The sequence below is a fragment of the Dermochelys coriacea genome, chromosome 3 (assembly GCF_009764565.3).
Source record: "Dermochelys coriacea isolate rDerCor1 chromosome 3, rDerCor1.pri.v4, whole genome shotgun sequence".
NCBI classification, from domain to species: Eukaryota; Metazoa; Chordata; order Testudines; family Dermochelyidae; genus Dermochelys; species Dermochelys coriacea.
This window is the reverse complement of record NC_050070.1, coordinates 132,436,853-132,459,262: the sequence shown is the minus strand read 5'-3', so window position 1 is coordinate 132,459,262 and position 22,410 is coordinate 132,436,853. Positions and strand designations below refer to the sequence as shown.

Here is a 22,410-nt window from a genome sequence, read left to right as displayed (position 1 = left end):
TTCTGACAATATCTTGGAATGTGATTCTATATTTCTGGAATATATCCATGCCAGCCTAGAAAGTTCAGAAAGCTTTTATCTAGTATGACACTTCTAGAAGTGGAGATGAAAGTCATATTGTTAAACAGATGATGGACATTAACTTTATGTAAAGTAGTCAGACTGAGTATGCCTTGTGTTGGCATTGCAGGATGGATTAAATGTGGATTAAGCGGTTTTGGATATTTTCCCTTTTTTGTGATACTGCCACTAACAAGGTCATATTCAGTAAGTGTTTTGTCCCTCTTGTTGAGAGAGATACTACTGTATTTGTATAAACTACTATAGAATGCATAAGGAGTGTGACAGGCAACTGGTGAGTTTTATTTTTCCCTGTTTGTGAATTTCCCTATGCATTTCCTTTTTACACTGTGCTTGGATACTGAAAGGAAGCTGAGGCACCTAATGGATCCTTCTTAAAACTTGTTTTGTGCACTTTCATATTAATTAATGGCTAGTTCTTTTATTTGGCCAACTTGTCTATGAGAACTACCCATGTTACTCTATTGAGCAGTAGTCAAGGATTTCCCATGACTGAATCCACAACCACAAATAATTCCTGTACTATACATGAAACCATCTAACTCTACCAGTTTCACTTCTTTTAATATCAGTAGTACTTATTTGTTATTAAACAACTAATACATATTCCATGGTTTTTGTTCAGCCAAGAAATGCAAATTACAGTTTTCTGTATTTTTCACCCTATATTTCCACTCTGCCCTTCCAATATTTGGGCTGGCTGAAGCAAAAACCTTGTTAAAAAGGGTTTCATATATGGCACTGTGGTTTGTTTTGTTTTCTTAACTCTTGCAGTCTATTAATTTCTACTATAGACTGAGCAAGTCCAGAAGTTTACATGATTCTATTAGTAATATCCATATAATAAAAACCTACATCATACATTGTTTATTAATACCTTGATATTCTTGCACATGGCATTTGATATTTATGTAGCCTACATAAAGGACAAACATAAAATTAGATTTGCAAAGTTAAAGTATTTCTTGAAGTTTCCTATCCAGATATGCCTTCTTTATCGATTTTGTTTTCAACATTGCAAGTCCTTTTTCTTATTAATCACGTGGGAAAACTGACATAAAATTACCTCACTTAGGAAAAAAATCAAATGCACAATTACAAAATGGATAATAACTGGTAAGGAGGATAGCACTGCTGAAAAGGATCTGGGGGTTAACAGTGGATCACAAATTCAGTATAAGACAACAATGTAATGCAGTTGCAAAAAAGGCTAATATCATTTGAGGTATATTAACAGAATGTTGTATACATGACACGGAAGGTAACTGTCCAGCTCTATCCAGCCTTCGTGTGCTCAGCACTGGCCTCAGGTGAAGTACTGTGGCCAGTTCTGGGCGCCCCTCTTCAGGGAAGATGTGGACAAATTTAAGAGAGCCCAGAGGAGAGCAACAAAAAATGAGAAAAGGTTTAGAAAACCTGACCTATAAGGAAATATTTAAAAAAAATGGGCAAGTTTAATCCTGAGAAAAGACATCTGGGGGGGACAGGGACGGGGACAGGACGGACCTGATAATAGTCTTCAAATATGTTAAGGTCTGTTATAAATGACTGAACAACTGTTCTCCGGGTCCATTTAAGGTAGGCCAAGAAGTAATGGGCTTAATCTGCAGCAAGGGAGATTTAGGTTTGATGTTAGCAAAAACTTTCCAACTATAAGGTTAGTTAAGGTCTGGAATAGGCTTCCAAGGGAGTCTGTGAATTTCCCATCATTGGAAGTTTTAAAAACAGGTTGCACAAACACTTAGCAGTGGTCTAGGTTTACTTGATCCTGCCTCAGAGCAGTGGGTTGGACTTGATGACTTCTCAAGGTCCCTTACAGTCCTACATTTCTATAATTTTATATTTAGAAATAATTCTTATGTTTTATTTCTCTTTCCTGTTTTTATAAAAAAATACTGCATTCTCGACAACTTTCCCTTGCTTACTAATACTCAGAAAGTAGGGTTGGACTCAACTTGCTAAATTCTAGTCTTGGTTTTTTTCTTGAGTTTTTCCCTTAATCAATGTAATTTGATACCTTTATGATGTTATTCACATCGACAACTATCTGGGCCCATTCAATGGATTCAATTGGCGTATCTTTCAAGATTTGCTCCTCGTGGTCTAATAAGCACTCAAAGATCGTATCTATCTGGGATACCTGTAAAACATACAAAAATATTTGTACTGAACACAAGCCTACCCGTTATCAGGTGATGTGTGAGAGCCAAATGATTCCTATCTATGAAAATATAGAAATATTAACAGGATCTTGATTAAACAGCCTACCGGAATACAAAAAAAAAGTATTTAACATTTATATGGATATTGAAAATATCCAGTTATTTTAGTTGAGTTTTGGTTTGGTATTTTTAAGGGTTAAAAGCCCTCTCGCTTCTGGACACAAAACAATTGGGTTACGAAGAAACTCCCCGTATGTGCAGGTTTTTCCATGATTGTTCACTATGGGGCTCCTTGTGCCTTCCTCTGAAACATGTGATACTGACTACTGTCAGGAAAAGGATAATAGACTACACAGACAACTGTTTCAATCAGGTATCACAATTCCTAATACTTATTTATTTTCTCCACTGCTGACACCATTGCTCACTTCTCCTAGGGAGAAATCAGTCAGTCACTAATTATTAATACTCTGTACATAATTCATCTAAAACTAAATCTAAACATTTTATTGCACATTGTTAAGATGAAAGAGGAAAACAATGTAAACTGGACACAACTAGAATGTAGTACAACTGGAATGTTTGCCTTAAAAATGTAATTGATTAATTGGATTAGACATACTGGATCAGAGAGAGCAATATATTCTAGTGAAAGGCACTGAGTGGTTACGACTCATTCCAGGAAGGGAATGAAGAGATGAGGACATGAGAAAGCTTTATGAGAAAGAGAGACCTAGCTAGAAGGCATTAGTGTCCTTCAGTGCTCTCCTGTAACATGGCAATCCTAGGATACAATTCTCTGATGAGAAGGAAAAACATGGCAGTCTTTTCATCCTTCCTATAGCTAAACTTGTTGGAGATCAGATTAATTTTACTCTAGCTATATGATGTCAGTCAGGATTCATATTTTAGTCGCAGATGCATGAAAAAATTTATGTTTTAAAATGAGAGAAAATGCTACCGATAAAGTCTTAACAGGAGAATTCCGGAAAGTTAAATTTGTTTTAGAAGAATAAAGTCTTATTTTACACATGAATATATTTCAGTTTTTACAGCACAACAATTCATCATGAAAATGGTTCCAATTAATAAAGGAGACTTCCTCGTCTTACCTCTCTAAAGAAAACATCTGCAGGGGTAAGACTTTGTGGAATATCACATTCCCTTTTGTTTAAGGCAATCAATATAGCAGTGTTCACCAAGTCTGGCAGTCTGGAGTGGTGGCTCTTGAGAACAATGGCTGCTGATAACTTTTCTGCATGTTCACAGAGCAACGATCGAGTTGTCATTGGCATCCCTCTTACTGGAAAACTGCCCAGACGTTCAAATAAGCCAACCTTTTATTAAAAAAATGTTAAGCAATATACAAAAAATGATTAATATAATATAAAAAAATGTAAGTGTTCATGCCAGCAGAATTTTAGGACCGTACCTGATGAAGAAAGTCAATGAAGAAGGAATGGGCTTTCGTCTTATCCTCCAACTGATGAAGGAGAATAAGGGATGTATTGCTGAAACCAGCTGCTTCTGAAAAGTGTGTGTGAGAAGACAAGATTTTTAGCTAAGAGCACTTTTTAAAAAGTCCAGGGTATTGCAAGATGGAATTTAAGATCGCTTACATTTTGCAGCTTTTCTGTCTTCAATTATTACAAAAAAAAACGAACAAGAGCAAACCCTTGAAAATAACTTATCTGATACTAACAAAAACCGATACACAAAGACTGGACTCTTTTTTTTTTTTTAAATCAGATCACCTTGTTTTGGTCTTAAAAGACTGAAAATGCAACCTAAAACTAAGTTTCTGTAATATAAATAAAACCAATATAGAAGACAGACAACGTTAAAATAAAGATAACTATCTGAATCTTGATTAAAGGATTTATAAAAGACCTAATGCACCTCCACCACTGCACAGATTATACATTTCATGCACATATGGGCTCAGCAAAGAAAAAAGAAATTGCTCCCTCTCCTTCACCCCCAGATGTAGCCATGTAATGCTGTTTTAAATATGGTTGGCCCAAGCTCATTCCTTTCCCTCAAGGTTTGAATCCCAGGATCCTGGTAATATTTCTACACAAAAGTAGCAAAGACTTTAAGGAACCAGTGAGTGGAGTGGAAGCTTCTTTGGGTATATCTGTGTGTTTGACATCCCAGTAGAGCTCCACTGTACCTTTTTATCGCTATAGAATTCTCACAACTTCTACATACTCTATCATCAGAAGACTGCTAAGATGTGAAACTCACAAGAACAGTTGTGTCTGCAGTCTCCATCATGAGTAGGCTTATCAGGATTTTATTTTTATTTTCAAGTATTTATAGATTAATCAACTCCAGTTTTTGTACAAGCAGGAAATTAATACAGATAATGCCTATTTTTCAATATGTTATGAATCTTTAAAGATTTAGTATTTGATATTTCATAATTTCTTATAGATTGCCAGGTAGAAATGACAGCAAAAAAAGCATCACTTGTCCATACAGGCTACATATAAAACTTCCAGCAAAGTCCATGCTCAGCTCTGGGCAACTGCTGCCTGGAGATATAAAGGAAGGTCTCTTCTCATGGGTAGTTGCTCAGGAAGGAGTGTCTGATCACAAGGTGGCCTGCTTTAGTGCTTCACCTACACCAGATTCCTCCAGCAGGGGTTGGGGAGGTAAGAACATGGCACTTAGCCTTTGCATGTAGCTCCCCCCTGCAGCAACTGCTACCATCCTCTTATTAGCATTACTAGAGAAACAGTAGCACTAAAAGGAGTGAAAAGGAGCTATTTAGAATAGAGGTTGCTAGGCAGAAACACAGTGGTCAAAGGCAAAAGCTCCATGAAAGTACACTTGAGAGCGCATAGGAAAAATTGTGGGGAGGTTGCTGATGATTAGTTTGGGAAGAAGGAGTGAGGGTAGGGAAAGAAAGGTCAAAGTGGTGCAATCAATGCAAGTTGTTGAATACTAAGCAATCCATAAGTCCAAAAAATTGCCTCCACTTCATGGAGCATAGGGCTTACCTTATGATATATTTTTTTTTAAAACAGAAAACTGTGCACAACTTCCCACATATAAAACCCCAAATAATATTAAGCCTTACCCTCTGGTACAGATTCAGCCCATCGTGGGTCAGATGCAGGGTAGTCATCCACTAAGTCTACACTGATCTGAATTACAGCTCTATCTAGTTCAGTATCAGAATCCAGGTCTGCATTTGGTGGAAAGAGCTCAGCAACCATGCTCTGTGCACTGATTATATCTTTTCTGAAATAAAAGAGAAAGGCTGCATAAAACAAAGTGTAATCAGAAGTGGCCAGAACATTAAAAATTCTCAAAACTAGCATGTTTTCTACTATCCTTTTTATGAAATTTGTAGGTTATAATTACTAACACTGTTTCTACTGACCACCTTTAACCTGAGTTTTTAAAAAGCATCTCAGTATAATTACCTATTTCAAAGGGATATTATCTATTCTACTGATGGGTAAGTAATTTACAGTCACTTTTGACCAAAAAAACCCTGATGTTTAGCTATGCATGCTGAATGTCTTTCCAGTAGCCAAGCTAACAGGAGCAGTCCACACAATTTTTTAATTAAAAAAAAAAAATGTATGTGCCAAATGCTCCTCTTGACTTGCTATTGGGGGCTACTATCAGTTGCAGATGGTCCACATGACATTGTAGGCAATCTCATCATACCATCTCCTCCATACATTTATCAAGCTCAATCCTGAAGCCAGTTAGGTTTTTTGCCCTCATTGTTCCCCTTAGAAGGCTGCTCCAGAATTTAACTTTTATGATGGTTAGAAATCTTGGTCTAATTTCAAGCCTAAACTTGTTAATGGCCAGTTTATATCCATTTGTTCTTGTGTCAACAGCAACACTTAACTTTAATAACTCCTCTCTCTCCCTGGCATTTACCCCTCTGATATACTTGGAGAGAGCAATCACATCTCCCCTCAGCCTTCATTTGGTTAGGCTAAACAAGTCAAGTTCCTTGAGTCTCCTCTCATAAGTAGGGTTTCCATTCCTCTTATCCTAGAAGCCCTTCTCTGCACCTGTTCCAGTTCGAATTTGTCTTTCTTAAACATGGGAGACCAGAATTTCACACAGTATTCCAGATGGGGTCTCACTAGTGCCTCGTACAACGGCAATAACATTTTCCTCTCTCTACTGGAAATACCTCCCCTGATGCATACTAGGATTGCATTCGCCTTTTTCATGGCTGCATCCAATTGGCAACTCATAGTCATCCTGTGATCAAACAATACACCCAAGTCTTTCTCCTCCACTGTTGCTTCCAACTGATACGTCCCCAGCTTATAGCAAAAATTCTCGTTAGCTCCTAAGTGCATTACTTTGTACTATTAAATTTCATCCCATTTCTATTACTCTTGTTTTCAAGGTCCTCCAGATCTTCTTGTATGATATTCCAGTCCTCCTCCATGTTGGTAATACCTCCCATCTTTGTGTCATAGGCAATGGTCCCAAGATCGATCCCTGAGGAATTCCACTAGTAACCTCCCTCCAGATTAACAGTTCACCTTTCCATATGACCCTTTGTAGTCTCCCCTTTAAACAGTTCGTCCACCTTTCAATTCTCATATTTATCCCATCTTCTCCAATTTAATGATTTCTCATTTGGAACTGTATCAAATGTCTTACTGATATCCAGGTAGATTAGATCTACTGCATTTCCTTTGTCTAAAAAATCAATTATCTTCTCAAAGAAAGAGATCAGGTTGATCTGGCAAAATTCAACTTTCGTAAAACCATATTGTATTTTATCCCAAATACCATTTACCTCTCTATAACTAACTACTTTCTCTTTCAACATTTGTTCCAAGACCTTGCATACAACTGAGGTAAGACTAACAGACCTGCAGTTTCCCAGATCACCTTTCCCCCACTTTCTTAAAAATAGGTACTATATTAGCAATTCTCCAGACATAGGGTACAACCACCAAGTTTAAGGATTCATTAAAAATCCTTGCCACAGGGTTTGCAATTTCATGCGTCAGTTCCTTTAATATTCTTGGATGGAGATCATTTGGGGCCCCTGATTTGGTCCCATTAAGCTGTTTGAATTTGACTTTCACGTCGGATGTAGTCATTTCTACTTTCATATCCTTGTTTCCATTATCCACCCTGCCTCTACTCCCAAATTCCTCATTATCCTTATTAAAAACTGAGGCAACGTATTCGTTTAGGTGTCACCTACCATGGCTCAGGTTATCCATTCCTTCTCATATCTGGTACCATTTGATCCAGTATCATCTTTCTCCAAATAATGTCTCACTTTCACTCGGTTTCCCTCATCACAGCTTCCATTCTGTCTCTTGTTCTCTTACTAATACCCTTGCTCAACCTGCTGTCACAAATCAATTCCCCCATTCACCTCTATGGTTGCAACTTTCTACACCAAGAATGGAGCTCAATGATTTCTCTCTTCCCGGACTAATTCAGGTCCTCCTCCTTGCATTTAAGGATCTCCATAACTCTATTTCTTATCTCTTTGCTCCACCTGACAGTCACACTTCTCCCACACAAATCTGTGTCTTTCTCATGCAGGTCTTTCTTATGCCTGGAACCCTCTTTCTGACTCTCTCTTCCATGCCTCCATCCTCCTCTCTTCAAAGTCCTTTCTCCAACCTCAATTATTCTAGGAGGCTTAATTTTATAGATTACTGTATTCTTTCTATTCTAATATAAAAAATGCAAGTCTGCGGCCCTGAAGACATTTGCACTAAGCAAACAAACGTACTGTTTTCACCCTTAGGTCACTCCACCCTTTCCTGTGTTTATCTCCTCCTCTTGTTTTTATCAGATTAGATTACACATTCATCAGGGCAACGACTATGTTTTGAGAAGCACTATGCACATTCATGGCACTGTATAAAAAATATCTTCTAAAGTAATACTGAAAATTGCCCCTTTAAATGTAAATAAAATAGTCAGGATTTTTCCATTCTTCCCTAAGTTTCTTCACCAATGCCAGTTACTGAGAGAACAGACAAACAAAATTTTAAGCTTGAAATAGCTTTACTTTGTGTCAATCAGATCATTAATACCATCTCTGACAGGTTATAACTGTAAAAATGACTATACAAGTCTGCTCCTTTCTAACATGGATCACTGTCTAGCTGGTCCAAGAATGCCAATTATTTCATGCAATCATTTTTTTAAAAATTGGTTCTTTTTACAAAAGCTCTTGTGATTTTTTTAACCACAAAAAAAACTAATAACTGAAATGTTTTTGAAAACCAAACTCAACATTTTAACCAATTTCTTGTGGGTATTTTGTTTGTTCGGTTGATTTGTTTTTTTGGGGGGATGTGGCATGTGGGTGTTGAAAATCCAGAAAAATTCAACCAATATGAAAAGCATTTCAGGGAAAATAAAACAGCTAGTCAAAAAAAAATTGTCAATAACAATTTACTCAACAGTGTCCAAGGTGTATACACACTTCTCTAGAAAAGGAATATATTAAACATGGATACATGGTGATTTTTAATTAATCAGCATGAATTTTATTTTTATCAAGAGAATCCCTTAATTAAAAACAAATTTGCCCTCTCTAGTATATCAACATAGTGACTCCTCATACCTGCAGTACTGTAGAAAAGCAGCTTTCAGTAATTTAGTTTTATCTTCTTGTGCTATAATCTCCATTCTACTGGTAGCATCAAATGCAGAACCCTGAAATGTAAAATAAAAATTTTTACCGAGGGACAGATAGGCAAATACAAACCTCATTATGGAAGGACAGTAATCTTTCTAAAAATAACAGTGGTTTAAGATTATAATAGTCATGCCAACATCTAAAGTTTTTATTCCTGTGGGATGTTCTTGCTGATCACAACAGCAAAAAAAAAAAAAAAAAAAAAAAAAAAAAAAAAAAAAAAAAAAAGAGAGACTGGGGGCAAAGGTAACAGTATCACAGTTCAAAAGCTGTGCAGATTGATCTAGCCAAAGTAATAGTCATAAGATCCCTCCATTATGCAGCAACTGACCCAAGAGGATAAGATAAATGGGATAATGACCAATTCATTCTTAGTTATAAGCCAACTAAAGAACTGGTCAGCCCCATACTAAAAACCCAGCTTCCATCCCTCTCTAAAAAATTTTGAGCAAAAGATTCTACTTTAGAAAAATAGTCTTGACAAGGTAGCTAATATGAGATTTTAAATAAATGCATATTGTATAAAAGTTAAATATGGACATGTGAAAAAACTTTCTTCCATTCTAAATAGTTGCTTACTTGATAAAAAAAGGAGAATTAAAATAGCACATTCTTCAAACGTAGAGCTGGCTGACAAATATCAATTTGAGTGGGAATTTCAAATATTCTAAAAATTGTTTTGGGTTTTGAAAATTTGTTTTCAGCTAGATCTATAAAAAAATTAAAATTTTCTGTGAATGAAAATGTGAATGTGAGTAAACTCTAGACATACATCCTTTTTGCCTTATGAGGTTTTGAATTTTCATACTAAATATTACCTCATTGTTTGGTCCAGCTACAGAAGACGACAGGGAATCCTCAAGGTCTTCAGGAAGCACAGACACATTTTCCCTAGAAAAGATGGCCACAAGCCCACTTTTTCTGGTGAAAAAAATGGGAACTCCGTTGTAGCAACCCGCTCCTAAAATGCTATCTCCTAATGGGAAGGAAAAACAGACATTTAATAAATAAAATGATCATATAATGCTGCATTCATAGCTTTATCTTCAAGTAGACATTTACTAAGTTTCCCATGAACCAGCTAACAGCAGTACTTCACAACAGACTTGATCATTCAAACAAACGATAAGACCCACTGCAAATTACCAAATGATATGATGTAATAACTAAACAAACAAACCTAATTTTAGAAAAAAATCTCATCAAATCTTTGATGAGAAGTGAAATGAAATTTCCAGGTGGAGAGAGAGACTTATTTAGTTTGCAGAGAAGCCTTCCTCTGCAACAGGGGTCACTTGCAGGTTTAAACAAGTATAAATGGTGGATTTCTGCCTTCTGCCCCTTCACCCCCACGAACATGATACAGTTCTGTGGTGACCTAGAATCCTATTTTCGACGTCTCCGACTCAAGGAATATTTCCAACACACCTCTGAACAACATACTACCCACAGAGACCTTCCTACCAAGACTACAAAAAGAAGGATTCTGGGTGGGCTCCTCCTGAAGGTCGAAACCACAGCCTGGATTTCTACATAGAGTGCTTCCGCCGACGTGCACGGGCTGAAATTGTGGAAAAGCAGCATCACTTGTCCCATAACCTCAACTGTGCAGAACACAATGCCATCCACAGCCCCAGAAACAACTCTGACATCATAATCAAAAAGGCTGACAAAGGAGGTGCTGTCGTCATCATGAATAGATCGGAATATGAACAAAAGGCTGCTAGGCAGCTCTCCAACTCCACTTTCTACAAGCCATTACCCTCTGATCCCACTCAGGGTTACCAAAAGAAACTACAGCATTTGCTCAAGAAACTCCCTGAAAAAGCACAAGAACAAATCCACATAGACACAACCCCGGAACCCCAACCTGGGGTATTCTATCTGCTACCCAAGATCCATAAACCTGGAAATCCTGGATGCCCCATCATCTCAGGCATTGGCAACCTGACAGCAGGATTGTCTGGCTATGTAGACTCTCTCCTCAGGCCCTACGCTACTAGCGCTCCCAGCTATCTTCGAGACACCACTGACTTGCTGAGGAAAATACAATCCATCGGTGATCTTCCTGAAAACACCATCCTAGCCACTATGGATGTAGAAGCCCTCTACTCCAACATTCCACACAAAGATGGACTACAAGCCATTAGGAACAGTATCCCCAATAATGTCACGGCTAACCTGGTGGCTGAACTTTGTGACTTTGTCCTCACCCATAACTATTTCACATTTGGGGACAATGTATACCTTCAAATCAGAGGCACTGCTATGGGTACCCGCTTGGCCCCACAGTATGTCAACGTTTTTATGCCTTAGAATAACGCTTCTTCAGCTCTCGTCCTCTAATGCCCCTACTCTACTTACGCTACATTGATGACATCATCATCATCTGGACCCATGGAAAAGAAGCCCTTGAGGAATTCCACCATGATTTCAACAATTTCCACCCCACCATCAACCTCAGCCTGGACCAGTCCACACAAGAGATCCACTTCCTGGACATTACGGTGTTAATAAGCGATGGTCACATAACCACCACCCTATAACAGAAACCTACTGACCACTATGCCTACCTACATGCCTCCAGCTTTCATCCAGACCACACCACACGATCCATTGTCTACAATCAAGCTCTATGATACAACTGCATTTGCTCCAATCCCTCAGACAGAGACAAACGCCTACAAGATCTCTATCAAGCGTTCTTACAACTACAATACCCACCTGCTGAAGTGAAGAAACAGATTGACACAGCCAGAAGAGTACCCAGAAGTCACCTACTACAGGACAGGCCCAACAAAGAAAACAACAGAACGCCACTAGCCATCACCTTCAGCCCCCAACTAAAACCTCTCCAACGCATCATCAAGGACCTACAACCTATCCTGAAGGACGACCCATCATGCTCACAGATCTTGGGAGACAGGCCAATCCTTGCTTACAGACAGTCCCCCAACCTGAAGCAAATACTCACCAGCAACCACACACCACAGAACCACTAACCCAGGAACCTATCCTTGCAACAAAGCCCGTGGCCAATTGTGTCCACATATCTATTCAGGGGACACCATCATAAGGCCTAATCACATCAGCCACACTATCAGAGGCTCGTTCACCTGCGCATCTACCAATGTGATATACGCCATCATGTGCCAGCAACGCCCCTCTGCCATGTACATTGGCCAAACTGGACAGTCTCTACGTAAAAGAATACATGGACACAAATCAGATGTCAAGAATTATAGCATTCAAAAACCAGTCAGAGAACACTTCAATCTCTCTGGTCACATGATTACAGAGCTAAAAGTGGCAATTCTTCAACAAAACAAACTTCAAAAACAGAGTCCAACGAGAGACTGCAAATTAATTCCAATTCAGCAAACTGGATACAATTAATTTAGGCTTGAATAAAAAGACTGGGAGTGGATGAGTCATTACACAAAGTAAACCTATTTCCCCATGTTTATTCCCCTCCCCGCACTGTTCCTCAGACGTTCTTGTCAACTGCTGGAAATGGCCCACCTTGATTATCACTACAAAAGGTGTCTCCCCCCGTCTCTCCTGCTGGTAATAGCTCACCTTACCTGATCACTCTCCTTACAGTGTGTACGGTAACACCCATTGTTTCATGTTCTCTGTGTATATAAATCTCCCCACTGTATTTTCCACTGAATGGATCCGATGAAGTGAGCTGTAGCTCACGAAAGCCTATGCTCAAATAAATATGTTAGTCTCTAAGGTGCCACAGGTCCTCCTTTTCTTTTTGGTGGATTCTCTGTAACCTGAAGTCTTTAAATCATGATTTGAGAACTTCAATAACTCAGCCAGAAGTTAGGGATCTATTACATGAGTGGGCGGGTGAGCTTCTTTGGCCTGCAATGTGCCGGAGGTCATGATCATGATGGCTCGTTCCGACCTTAAAGTTTATCTGAATAAGCAAGATTCGGTGGTATTTAAAAATAGGGCTCCTATATACAGTTACACAATATCATCTTATTTTCATTTTCTGTCTGTCTCCTCTCAAGTGAATTTCAATCCCATTTTTAGAGTAAAATCCCAGACTTTTTTCAAGCAGTATATGAATAAAAATATACTCAGCACTTTGTTTGCCCAAACAACTTATCCTTATACATTTCACATATGGGGAAGCTGAAGCAAAGTGACTGGTTGCAGGCCAGAGAAAGAACTAGCGGCAACAACCGGCATTAGAGTTCAGACCTTTGACTGCCAAACCTTTGCTCATTCCATCAGCCCATGCTGCCTCAAGTTTAGTTTTGAGGTAACTGGAGATCCTTGAATGAAGGAACAGAATGCCAAAACCGATAGCTCAATCTAAATGCAGTCTGGAAATAATTAAAATCAGAATTTTAAAGTAGAATTTTTTTTGTCAATATCGTTAACTAAGTGAGTTAATACAAATTAAGTTTCCTACTGCTATTACCTTGTGCACCAAATATAATTTTCTCCTGTGGTAAAGAAATTCTTCCAGTTCCAGTTGAACAAGCAAAGACCTCATCTTCAGTGTACAGGTAGGCAGCATGGTTAAAGAAGTCTGGGACCACGAAACAGCATATCAGTTCTTCAGACTACAAGTGTCCAGAAGAATGACAGAATATACAAACAAACAATATTTAACACTTAATACAGCACTTTAAAAATGTTCAAAAACTTGTACAAACATGAATATCTTCCTTTTCTTAAATTTTAACATGACAGACATCTATCACGAATTTATTTTAAAAGGATCCCAGTTTCTGTTTCTAATTTGCTCTGAATACTTAAGATCTGTTTTATCTACCTGCTAACTCCAAAAGAGAGAGAGATATATTTTCACCAGGATAGAAAAGAGATGAACAAATCAGTAATTCAGCAGCCATTAGACACTCCTCCTAATGTAAGAGCCAATTTGAAAATTGACACCATGGAAAAATACCAGCCTTATAAAGTTAGGTCAAAGCTAATATTCATGAACATAAAAGCTTAATTAAAGAGACACTGACACTTCATGAAACATTTTTTGTGAAGTGTCAGTTGTGTAAGCAAATATACTTTAAGCACACTTCACAGATTTCTGTTAGAAATCTTCAGTACATCTGTAACTAAAGATTTGATCGCTGAAAACTAGTTATAGATGGGTTTAATTATCAGAGATATTCAAGATTATTGGTATTAGAGAGGCTAGTAAAGCAGACCGATGTATCAGATAACAGACTATATACATTTTTTAAAAGCTAAGATTCTGACAAAAAAAACAAAAACAAAAAACAACAACCTCATCAGAAGCCAGGAAATTTAAATTCAAATCTGCTCTGGTTTTTCAGTTCTTATCAAAAGTATGAGGTTCCAAAATATCAACAAGCCAGACAGCAGCAGAGGCAAAGCCTCTTTTTTGAGCATATGATTGTATCTGAGAGGGAAAGAGGGCATGTATATTGGGGATATTACATGGAATTCAGAACCTTCAGCTGGCTTTGCTGAGCATAAGTACAAAGTACAAAAAATAAAGAAGCAACTGCAGATTAGAAAATTAGTTCAATATATACAGCACAAGATACCCTATAAAACAATCTCTGGCAGCAATACTCAGACTGAGGCTCACGAGACACAAGTGGCTCTTTAATGAGATTACTGCAGCTCTTTGCAGCACATGATATTAAAACACTGATTTAATTATTAACCAATCTAAGTTATTAACCAATCAAGATGCTTTTACTACGTTATTAACCAACTGTAGCTGATAAAATACTTGGTCAGTCATTTTGCTGTGAGATTATATTATATTTCCCCTGTCATACTGTTTAAAAATAAATATATAGTACTATGGTAAATGAAAAAATGAATTCACACTACTAAGGCTCTTTAGGGTAATGTTGATTGCTAATTCGGCTCCTGAACTACTAAGGTCTGAATATCACTGATCTACGGCATATAAATCCATGTCATCAGGTACTGCCCAAATCTCACAAAAGATTCATTTTAAAATAAAGACAAGAAGATTCATATTTGGCTGAAATGCTCTTAAAGTATCCTTTTTTCTTCTTACTCAATATTATTTAACAGCTTTAAAAGCTCTAAAAAGACAAAGATCAAGCTTTAAAATTAAAAGCTACCTCAACAATAGCTTTTAACCTCTAAGTCAGGGGTTCTCAACCTTTTTCTTTCTGAGGCCCCTCCAACAAGCTATAAAAACTCCAGGGCCCAGTGTGGGGAGACATGGGCCTCCGTCCGCCGGGCCCTCAAGCATAGGTGTAATTTGACTTCTATTGGGGGGGATGGGGCAGGTCAGGAGTGCCACTCACCTCAGCAGGCCACCCAGTCTGTCTGGGTTGTGTGTGGGGGGGGGGGGTGGAAGGGGGCAGGCGGGGGGAGGGAGGTTTACAACCAAAAATTATAACTCAAAGGGGGTGGCTCAACTCAAAGTTTGAAAACTATTCAGAGGGCAGGGGATAGCTAGGTGTTGTGTGTAGGCAGGGGGGAGTAGCTCAGAATGCAGGGAGAGGGGTAGCTAGGGGCTATGTGACTGGAGAGCCTGCCCACCCTGCAGTCGCTGCTCTCCTTTACCAGCTGCATGAGCAGTCAAAGGGGCAACCCCAGGCACCAGCAGCAGAAGGAGGAGGAGACAGGGGAACACCATGGCTGCCAGTTCCATGGCTCCAGCCCTACACTGCCCAGCTCCAGCTTACAGCCTCCAACTCGGCCTGGGGGAGGGGGCCTCGGGGGCTGGAGGAGAGAAGGAAGTGGGGCGGGCATGGAGCTGCCCCCATAACTTCCCTGCTCTGGGTAAGGCACTGCAGTTTGGGGGGGGCAATGCCCCCCCCCCATAACCACCCAAATCTGCCTATGGACTTGGGGCATAAGCCCCAGGGGGAGTGCCAGGGCACCAGGACTTTGGTCCCACGGGGGGTGCCGGGGCTTGGGACTTTGGCCACAGGCCCTGCAATCCCCCTGAAATGGCTCACAGACCCCCAAGGGGCCAAAGACCCCCAGTTAAGAACCGCTGCTTTAAGTTTTATTCTTAATTTTTCTGTATTAGCTGTCCAGTTTCAGCAAAATTCCTTCAGCCTATTCCTTCAGATTCAAGATCCTGAGGATGAATTACTTCATAATTCATGCAAAATTGATTTTATAATAAAACTGCTTACAATAGAGACATAGATGGCGGTATGTAGAGGGCAAGATAGTAAACCTAAACAGTATGGAATATCTCAGCAATAACTTTGAAAAAGGAGAGAGTTTCTGTGGGTTTTTATTTTATATATTTTACATGAAATTTAAATATTTTACATTGAACTTTAGGTATTGCTCTCATCAAAAGCTGTTTATATTAATTCTGAGGAAAATAAAACACACACAAAAATGTTGCCTGTATACATTATTTTCAAGATTAATTCCAAATTCATGTTAGAGCAAAGGTCCAATGACTCCATACCTGAAAAGGTGGATTATATTGGGTGACCTCCACAACAACATCATCAGACATGTGGTAACCTTTATCCTCCACTGTTATTAGAGTGTAATAGGTGAGACATGGACTGTCTCCAAGATGCCATGCTGCAGCCAAAATTACCAGTCCATCACTATTCATTGAAAAAGCAACACACAATTAGTACATGCACCATGGTTCAGAAAACAGGAACATAGGTAGAACGCTACATAAATAATATTATTAGGTATCCAACAGTATCAGAAAAGTGTCTTTTTATTAAACAGGAACTTTAGTCTCCAACTTAAAACAGTGAGGGGGTATATGGAGTATTTTCTTGTTTTAATGCTCTTAATGCAACAACAATGGTTTCTAGAAACTGAAAATATGTGAAAAACTAAATTCCCATCATGTTGTTTAAGTAATACCAATAGAAGCCACAGACCAGTTATTTTGAAGTTATATAGAAGTTATATTTGGCTTACCCAAGCTCCTGGAAAAAAACATTGCAAAGAAAATTATCATGAAATGACAGAACCTTAATAGGGTTATTCTGGGTGAAGAATTTTTAAAACCTATTTACTAGTTACTAATGCCATTACATCTAGTACAATTCGTTATTTGCACTGAGGTGCCTGTTTTGTCACCAACAGCATTCAGAGTAATTAAAATCCCAATCATTTGCATATAAAACAATGTAGGAAAACAGAAAGCACTTATCAAATCAGCATATGGTTTATCTCTTGCTAGGCAGAATGCTCATGCCTACCGGTTTTGTTGCAAATCCAAATACTGAACATTGACTCCTCCTTTAATATCTTCATAGTTACTTTCAGAGCCCTGTAAAAGACATTATTTTATAGTGACAGAAATAAATCAATGTCATTTTATTTTTCAAGTGTACTGCTTCTTACCCAAATTGCATCTGTGATGTGTTCTTTAAGGATTCTGTTGATATCCCAGCTGAGAACTTGACGTTCAGTAGAATCGTCTATCTCCCATTTGTTTAGATTTGAACTCGTCAGTGCATAAAAGCTTGCTCTCTCTTTGTCCCAAAGAACACTAGAAAGCTGCATTTAACAAAAAAAAAAAAAAAAAAAAAAAAAAAAAAAAAAAAAAAAAAAAAAAAAAGCAAGCTCTGTCGGTTAAAGTATGTTCTTACTATTCTGATATATTGTGCCACTCCACTCAATCTAATAAGACATATGGATGCTCAATTTGACAATTATTATTTGTATTACTGTAGTGCCTATGAGCCTTGCTCATGGACCAGAACCCCATTGTGCAAGGGGCTATATAACCACAGGATAAAAAAAATGGTCCCTGCCCGAAAGAGCTTACAATCTCTGCTTTAACTATGATACAAAATTTACGTATCAAAATAATTCCAGACGCAAGTCATTTTATGGGATTAAAAAAAAAATAGCAAAAAATGCATCTCATGCTCCTCTTCAGCTTTTGTAAAATTCACATACAAAACTTGAGTTGACCCACAACCACTGGCATCCCTTTATCTAGGGAGAACCTATGAGTTACTAATAGTTTCTCCATTGTCATTCAATTTGCCTGCACCATTCTCTGCACATCTCAAGTGTACACCAGGCTATAGGTCAACGTACATTTTAAAAATTGTGCTTTGGGTGATGCAAGGACCTGAAATAACATTTTCCTAATGAAGTAAACATGTTACAGATGCACAAGAAATGAGGCAAGGTCTCCACAGAAGCGACTGCATGAATCTTTGTGCATTTGAATGTTAAAACTGCAGCTCTTCAGATAGACAAAAGGGTACTTTTTCCTATGACTCTAGTAAGGTGCATCAGATAGGATGTTTTGGTGATGTGTAACTTAACAGGTTTTTTGGGTTTTTTTAGTAAGAGTTGTACGGTTAAGAACTCAAATCAGAAAATGCCAAAGTTAATATTCACATGCAAGTTAAACTATGTCCTTCCTTATGGATATGCATGACAATATGATCACAAAATAAGTCACAAATAATACAAATAGATGTCCATATAACCTTGAAAAGTGAATAATATACAACATGCAGCAAATGACACAGGGCCTGCTTCATTCATCGCTCACCATGTATGGGGTTCATCTTGTACGTAAGTGACTTTCAGAGACTGTCAGCATAAGCAGAGTACATACACAAACTACAAAATGCCACACATCTAGTTTTATAGAAAACTGTACGTTATATTTGATATATGGTAAGTGAACATATAATTAAAGATTCTTTGAATATACAAGTATCACTCCACTGCATACAACCTTAACTTTGGCATTTCCTTACTTGAATGTTAATACTGCACAGTAAAGCACACACTAAAGTTTCTTTTGATTAACTTAAATTAATCTTTTTATGATGAAATTCTTAAAAAATACACAAGCACTCAGCAATTAAACAGCTAGTTCAAGTCTGGTATGGACCAGAAAGGAAGACAACATGCTGTGTAAGACTAATGACACTCCACGAAATAAACAAAGGGCCACAGGCTGTTGAGAAATACCACATCTAGACAGGACACCAACTATAGTTTGCTTTTGACATTCAATTACCACAGGGATAATCTATGACAAATGAATAGGAGGGACAGTAGTACACTCCAGTTTTCTAGGCTTTAAGCCACTTGGTGTTTGACAAACGCAATGCAGGGAATCTTCTGGGAAGCATAAGAAATACTAATTCTGGAACATAAATCAGGTTGAGGACTCAAGTCCAAATGATCATACTGGATGCAGATCATTTAATGAGCAAACTGATGCTATGATTTCTGAGGAAATTTAAAAACAGTTGCAAGATAATTATTCCTTCCTGTTTACAACAGTGCTGTCAAGCAGTGGTTTTCTTTAGGGGTCCACAGACTATGTCGAAGAGGTCTGCGAAAGGTTGTTGTTACTAAAGAACAGTGGTTTTCAACCTGGGGTCCACAGACTATGTCTAAGATTTCCAAAGGGGTTTCTACCTCCATTCGAAATTTTTTAGGGGTCCACAAATGAAAACAGATTGAAAACCACTGCTGTAAAGTATTTCTTTTTTAAGCCTTAGTGAATATAATTGGTCTGAAGTGGGTTTCAGATGTTCTGTATCCTGATACAGTATGTCCTTAAGTAGCAGTGAGTGAAAGGGGAAGGAAGGAGTTAGACAAGTTGGAACATGTCATTATAAATTTTTTTTTTAAAAAAAATCTATTTATAATAATCTATTTCTTGAACTTACCGCAGCATCATTACTGGGAGACAAAATCCCCAAGAGAGAGGAGACTCTTCGGCCAATTCCAGAAAACATGCCCTGTCCCTGTGGCAGGACATGCTGATGGATCTTACCAGAACTGTCTGGTATCAATCGAACTAGCTGGCCCCTTGAAGATGATAAAACAAAACTTCCTCCCTAACAAAAAGTAAAAATGTCTACATTAGACACACAAAAGAGACACCACCAACTTTCAGCAACAATTACTGTCAAATAAGGATTATTTGTACCAGATCAGGAGAAAAACAGGACTAGGAACACAGCCATCCTTGCTACTCTACAAAGAACACGAGGTTCTGTGCTAGCAGAGATATGGCATGGAACATTTTTTCCAGCAAATTAATTTAAAGTTCAGCTGGCTGTAAGAGCCTGAAAAAAACTTCACTTGGTTAAAAATGTCAGCTTTTCAATAGGTCGTGCTCTTTACCTGGAAATTATAAAGCATTACATAAAAACTGAAATGTATCAGATGTAGTGCTTTTTAACAACTATTTATAGTTCTTCCAAGGCTTAAATTATGGCATATAGCACACAATATATTTATTTGTTAGGTTACGCATGTTTAAATTAATATTTTACCACATTTTCTGAAAAACTGTTTTATTGATCACAAAAATAGTCCACCTTTAATGAACATTTTTACCAACTATTATTTGTGAACGTAATGCTCATTTTCATAATCTTCTTACTAGGAACTGCTCTGCTCCATAACAAAAAATTATTTCCAAGGGTAGCTTGCTGTTTTCACTAAAGTGCCCTGACCTAAATAGGACACGTCACAACTAACTGCATAAGAAAATATCCATCAGACTATGTTGTGAGACTTATTTCAGTATCTTTTAAAAATGATTTTGGTAATAGTGAATGTAGTGTTTGTAAAAGATGCCACATAGTTGTGAAATGAAATTTGACAACAGTAGTGGAGAGGACAGGGATAGGCTCACCTCTTGTGCAAAGTCATTAACTTCAGTGGTGTTACATGGGAGATGAATATAGACCATACTGTGAAAGACACATTACTTAGAAGTATTGAAAGAAGTCTGTATCAAGCAAATATTAAACCAGTGTTCAACAATGATTAATCTTCTAAACACTGCACAAGTTTTCACCTATGGAATTGCATTTCAGTCAACAAAAATTGCAAAGCTAAAATTCCATGTAATGTTTTCAAACAAATGTTTACACTTCTCAAAATGCTGTGGTATAGTTCCATTTGAACTTTTCCTGAGTCTCAGTTTAGCAAGTCTAGTGCTTCAAAGTCTGAGATGCCTGCACACACACTTTCAATTGCTTTCATTTTCTGACAGATGCTTAATTCTTTTATTAGACTTTTTAAGTTAAACAAGAAACATATGTCTTGTTTTGGGATGTTTTAATACTCACTGCTAATCAAAAATGTTACATATAAATATACTAATTCTGCCCTAAAAGGAAAATCATTTTATTTAAATTAGACTTCGGATGTGCCAGGTTTTAGAAGTTGCAAAATACAGGTAAAAATTTTCCAACAGGGTCAATCTGCTGACATCTGAAACACTTACGTGTAATTGTTCATTTAGTTAAGTGAAAAAAAAATTCACAATTCCTTAGTAAACATAACAGGTTAAAAAAAAATACAAGTAGTGCTATCACCATTTTATCTTTGCAGTTACTCCTCTTGCATCTAATTTCTGAACTACGATTTATAAAAAATATCCCGTTTAACAAGTTCATGCACAAAATAATTCTCTGTTCGGGTTTGTCATATTCTGGAACTTTTGTGAGGAAAGGGATCTTGCTCTCACTCATGGTGGTATGGCCTCTCTGACAGTTCTGTGAAGTTATCCATAATGAGGTCACATAGTTCACTCTGCAACTGTTTAGTTTATTAAAGTTCCTAGCAGTTTAAGACTTGATGTTCCAAATACTCTTTCCTGTTTCTAAGTTAACAATCAAATTAATACTTTTGATGTAAACAAAAATTTGTACTATACCTTAACAGCTGTTAGAAAACTGCAGAGAGAGCCTCCAAAGTCTGTAAAAGTCTCCGTATAGGAACCTTCATGCAGAAGGCTGGGCCAATAACGTACAAACCCTTCGCTGGTGGCAACCATCGCTGACAGAGACTTGGAATTATAGAAAAATAGTCAACACATGATATAGGTGGACTATAATAAGGATGAAACTTTTTATTTGAATATTAAATCTCTTTTGAGTGTCCCAGAGGTTAAGAGGGTAAACACACAAAACTGGTAAATATATACATACACACAAAACAGAACTAAAGCACATTTAGAGCAGAGGAGGATTATGTAAAAATGGAAACTTCTAACTCAACAGATGTATATATTGAGTCATATCTGCTTGTCTTACTTGCAAAAATAATTTTTACTACTTTTTACTGCTGATCATATAGCAGGGCCAATATAGCTACTGAGAGCAAGTGAGATCTGTTGCTGTAAGAACCAGCGAAGGACCTGAGTTCCAGATGCAAAATCTTTATTACTGGTCATGACATGTGACCCCAAAAACTCAGATTGACTAATATCCAATGTCAGCTGGCGAGGCTGACAGTTAAGAGAAAAAAATCTCTTTACCTGTAAACCAAATAAAATGGTTCTGGAGTCATTAAGAGAAACATTAAACTCTACAATGCCTTTTTTACAAATGTATTCTTCAAAGAATAATCACACAAACTCTCAAATGTTTCTATCAAGATGTTTTGGGTGAAGAGTTCTTCACTTTAGGACTCACTCTCCCTGGAGATCTACCCAAGGCCAAGTACAAAGAATGGTGCAAGTGCCTTTATCCAAGTAAAGATCTAAACAGGAATCTAATCAAA

At 37.8% G+C, this 22,410-nt stretch overlaps 1 protein-coding gene across 3 annotated transcripts in view; it reads right to left on the bottom strand.

The window, feature by feature from the left end:
- The window catches only part of NUP133 (nucleoporin 133), a 62,868-nt gene that overhangs the window by 27,692 nt on the left and 12,766 nt on the right, over positions 1–22,410 (bottom strand). For 2 of the 3 annotated variants that reach the window (XM_038394434.2, XM_038394435.2), the window contains exons 5-16: positions 21,563–21,694; positions 19,557–19,727; positions 17,248–17,403; positions 17,103–17,173; positions 16,340–16,487; positions 13,352–13,496; positions 9,729–9,886; positions 8,836–8,927; positions 5,329–5,492; positions 3,676–3,770; positions 3,356–3,580; positions 2,099–2,221 (exon numbers count right to left, since the gene is read on the bottom strand). In XM_038394434.2, coding sequence (XP_038250362.1) covers positions 2,099–2,221; positions 3,356–3,580; positions 3,676–3,770; positions 5,329–5,492; positions 8,836–8,927; positions 9,729–9,886; positions 13,352–13,496; positions 16,340–16,487; positions 17,103–17,173; positions 17,248–17,403; positions 19,557–19,727; positions 21,563–21,694 — 1,680 coding nt within the window. Of the gene's footprint in view, positions 1–2,098; positions 2,222–3,355; positions 3,581–3,675; positions 3,771–5,328; positions 5,493–8,835; positions 8,928–9,728; positions 9,887–13,351; positions 13,497–16,339; positions 16,488–17,102; positions 17,174–17,247; positions 17,404–19,556; positions 19,728–20,533; positions 20,592–21,562; positions 21,695–22,410 lie in introns of those variants that run through there. The other variant, XM_038394437.2, reaches the window with a different exon arrangement.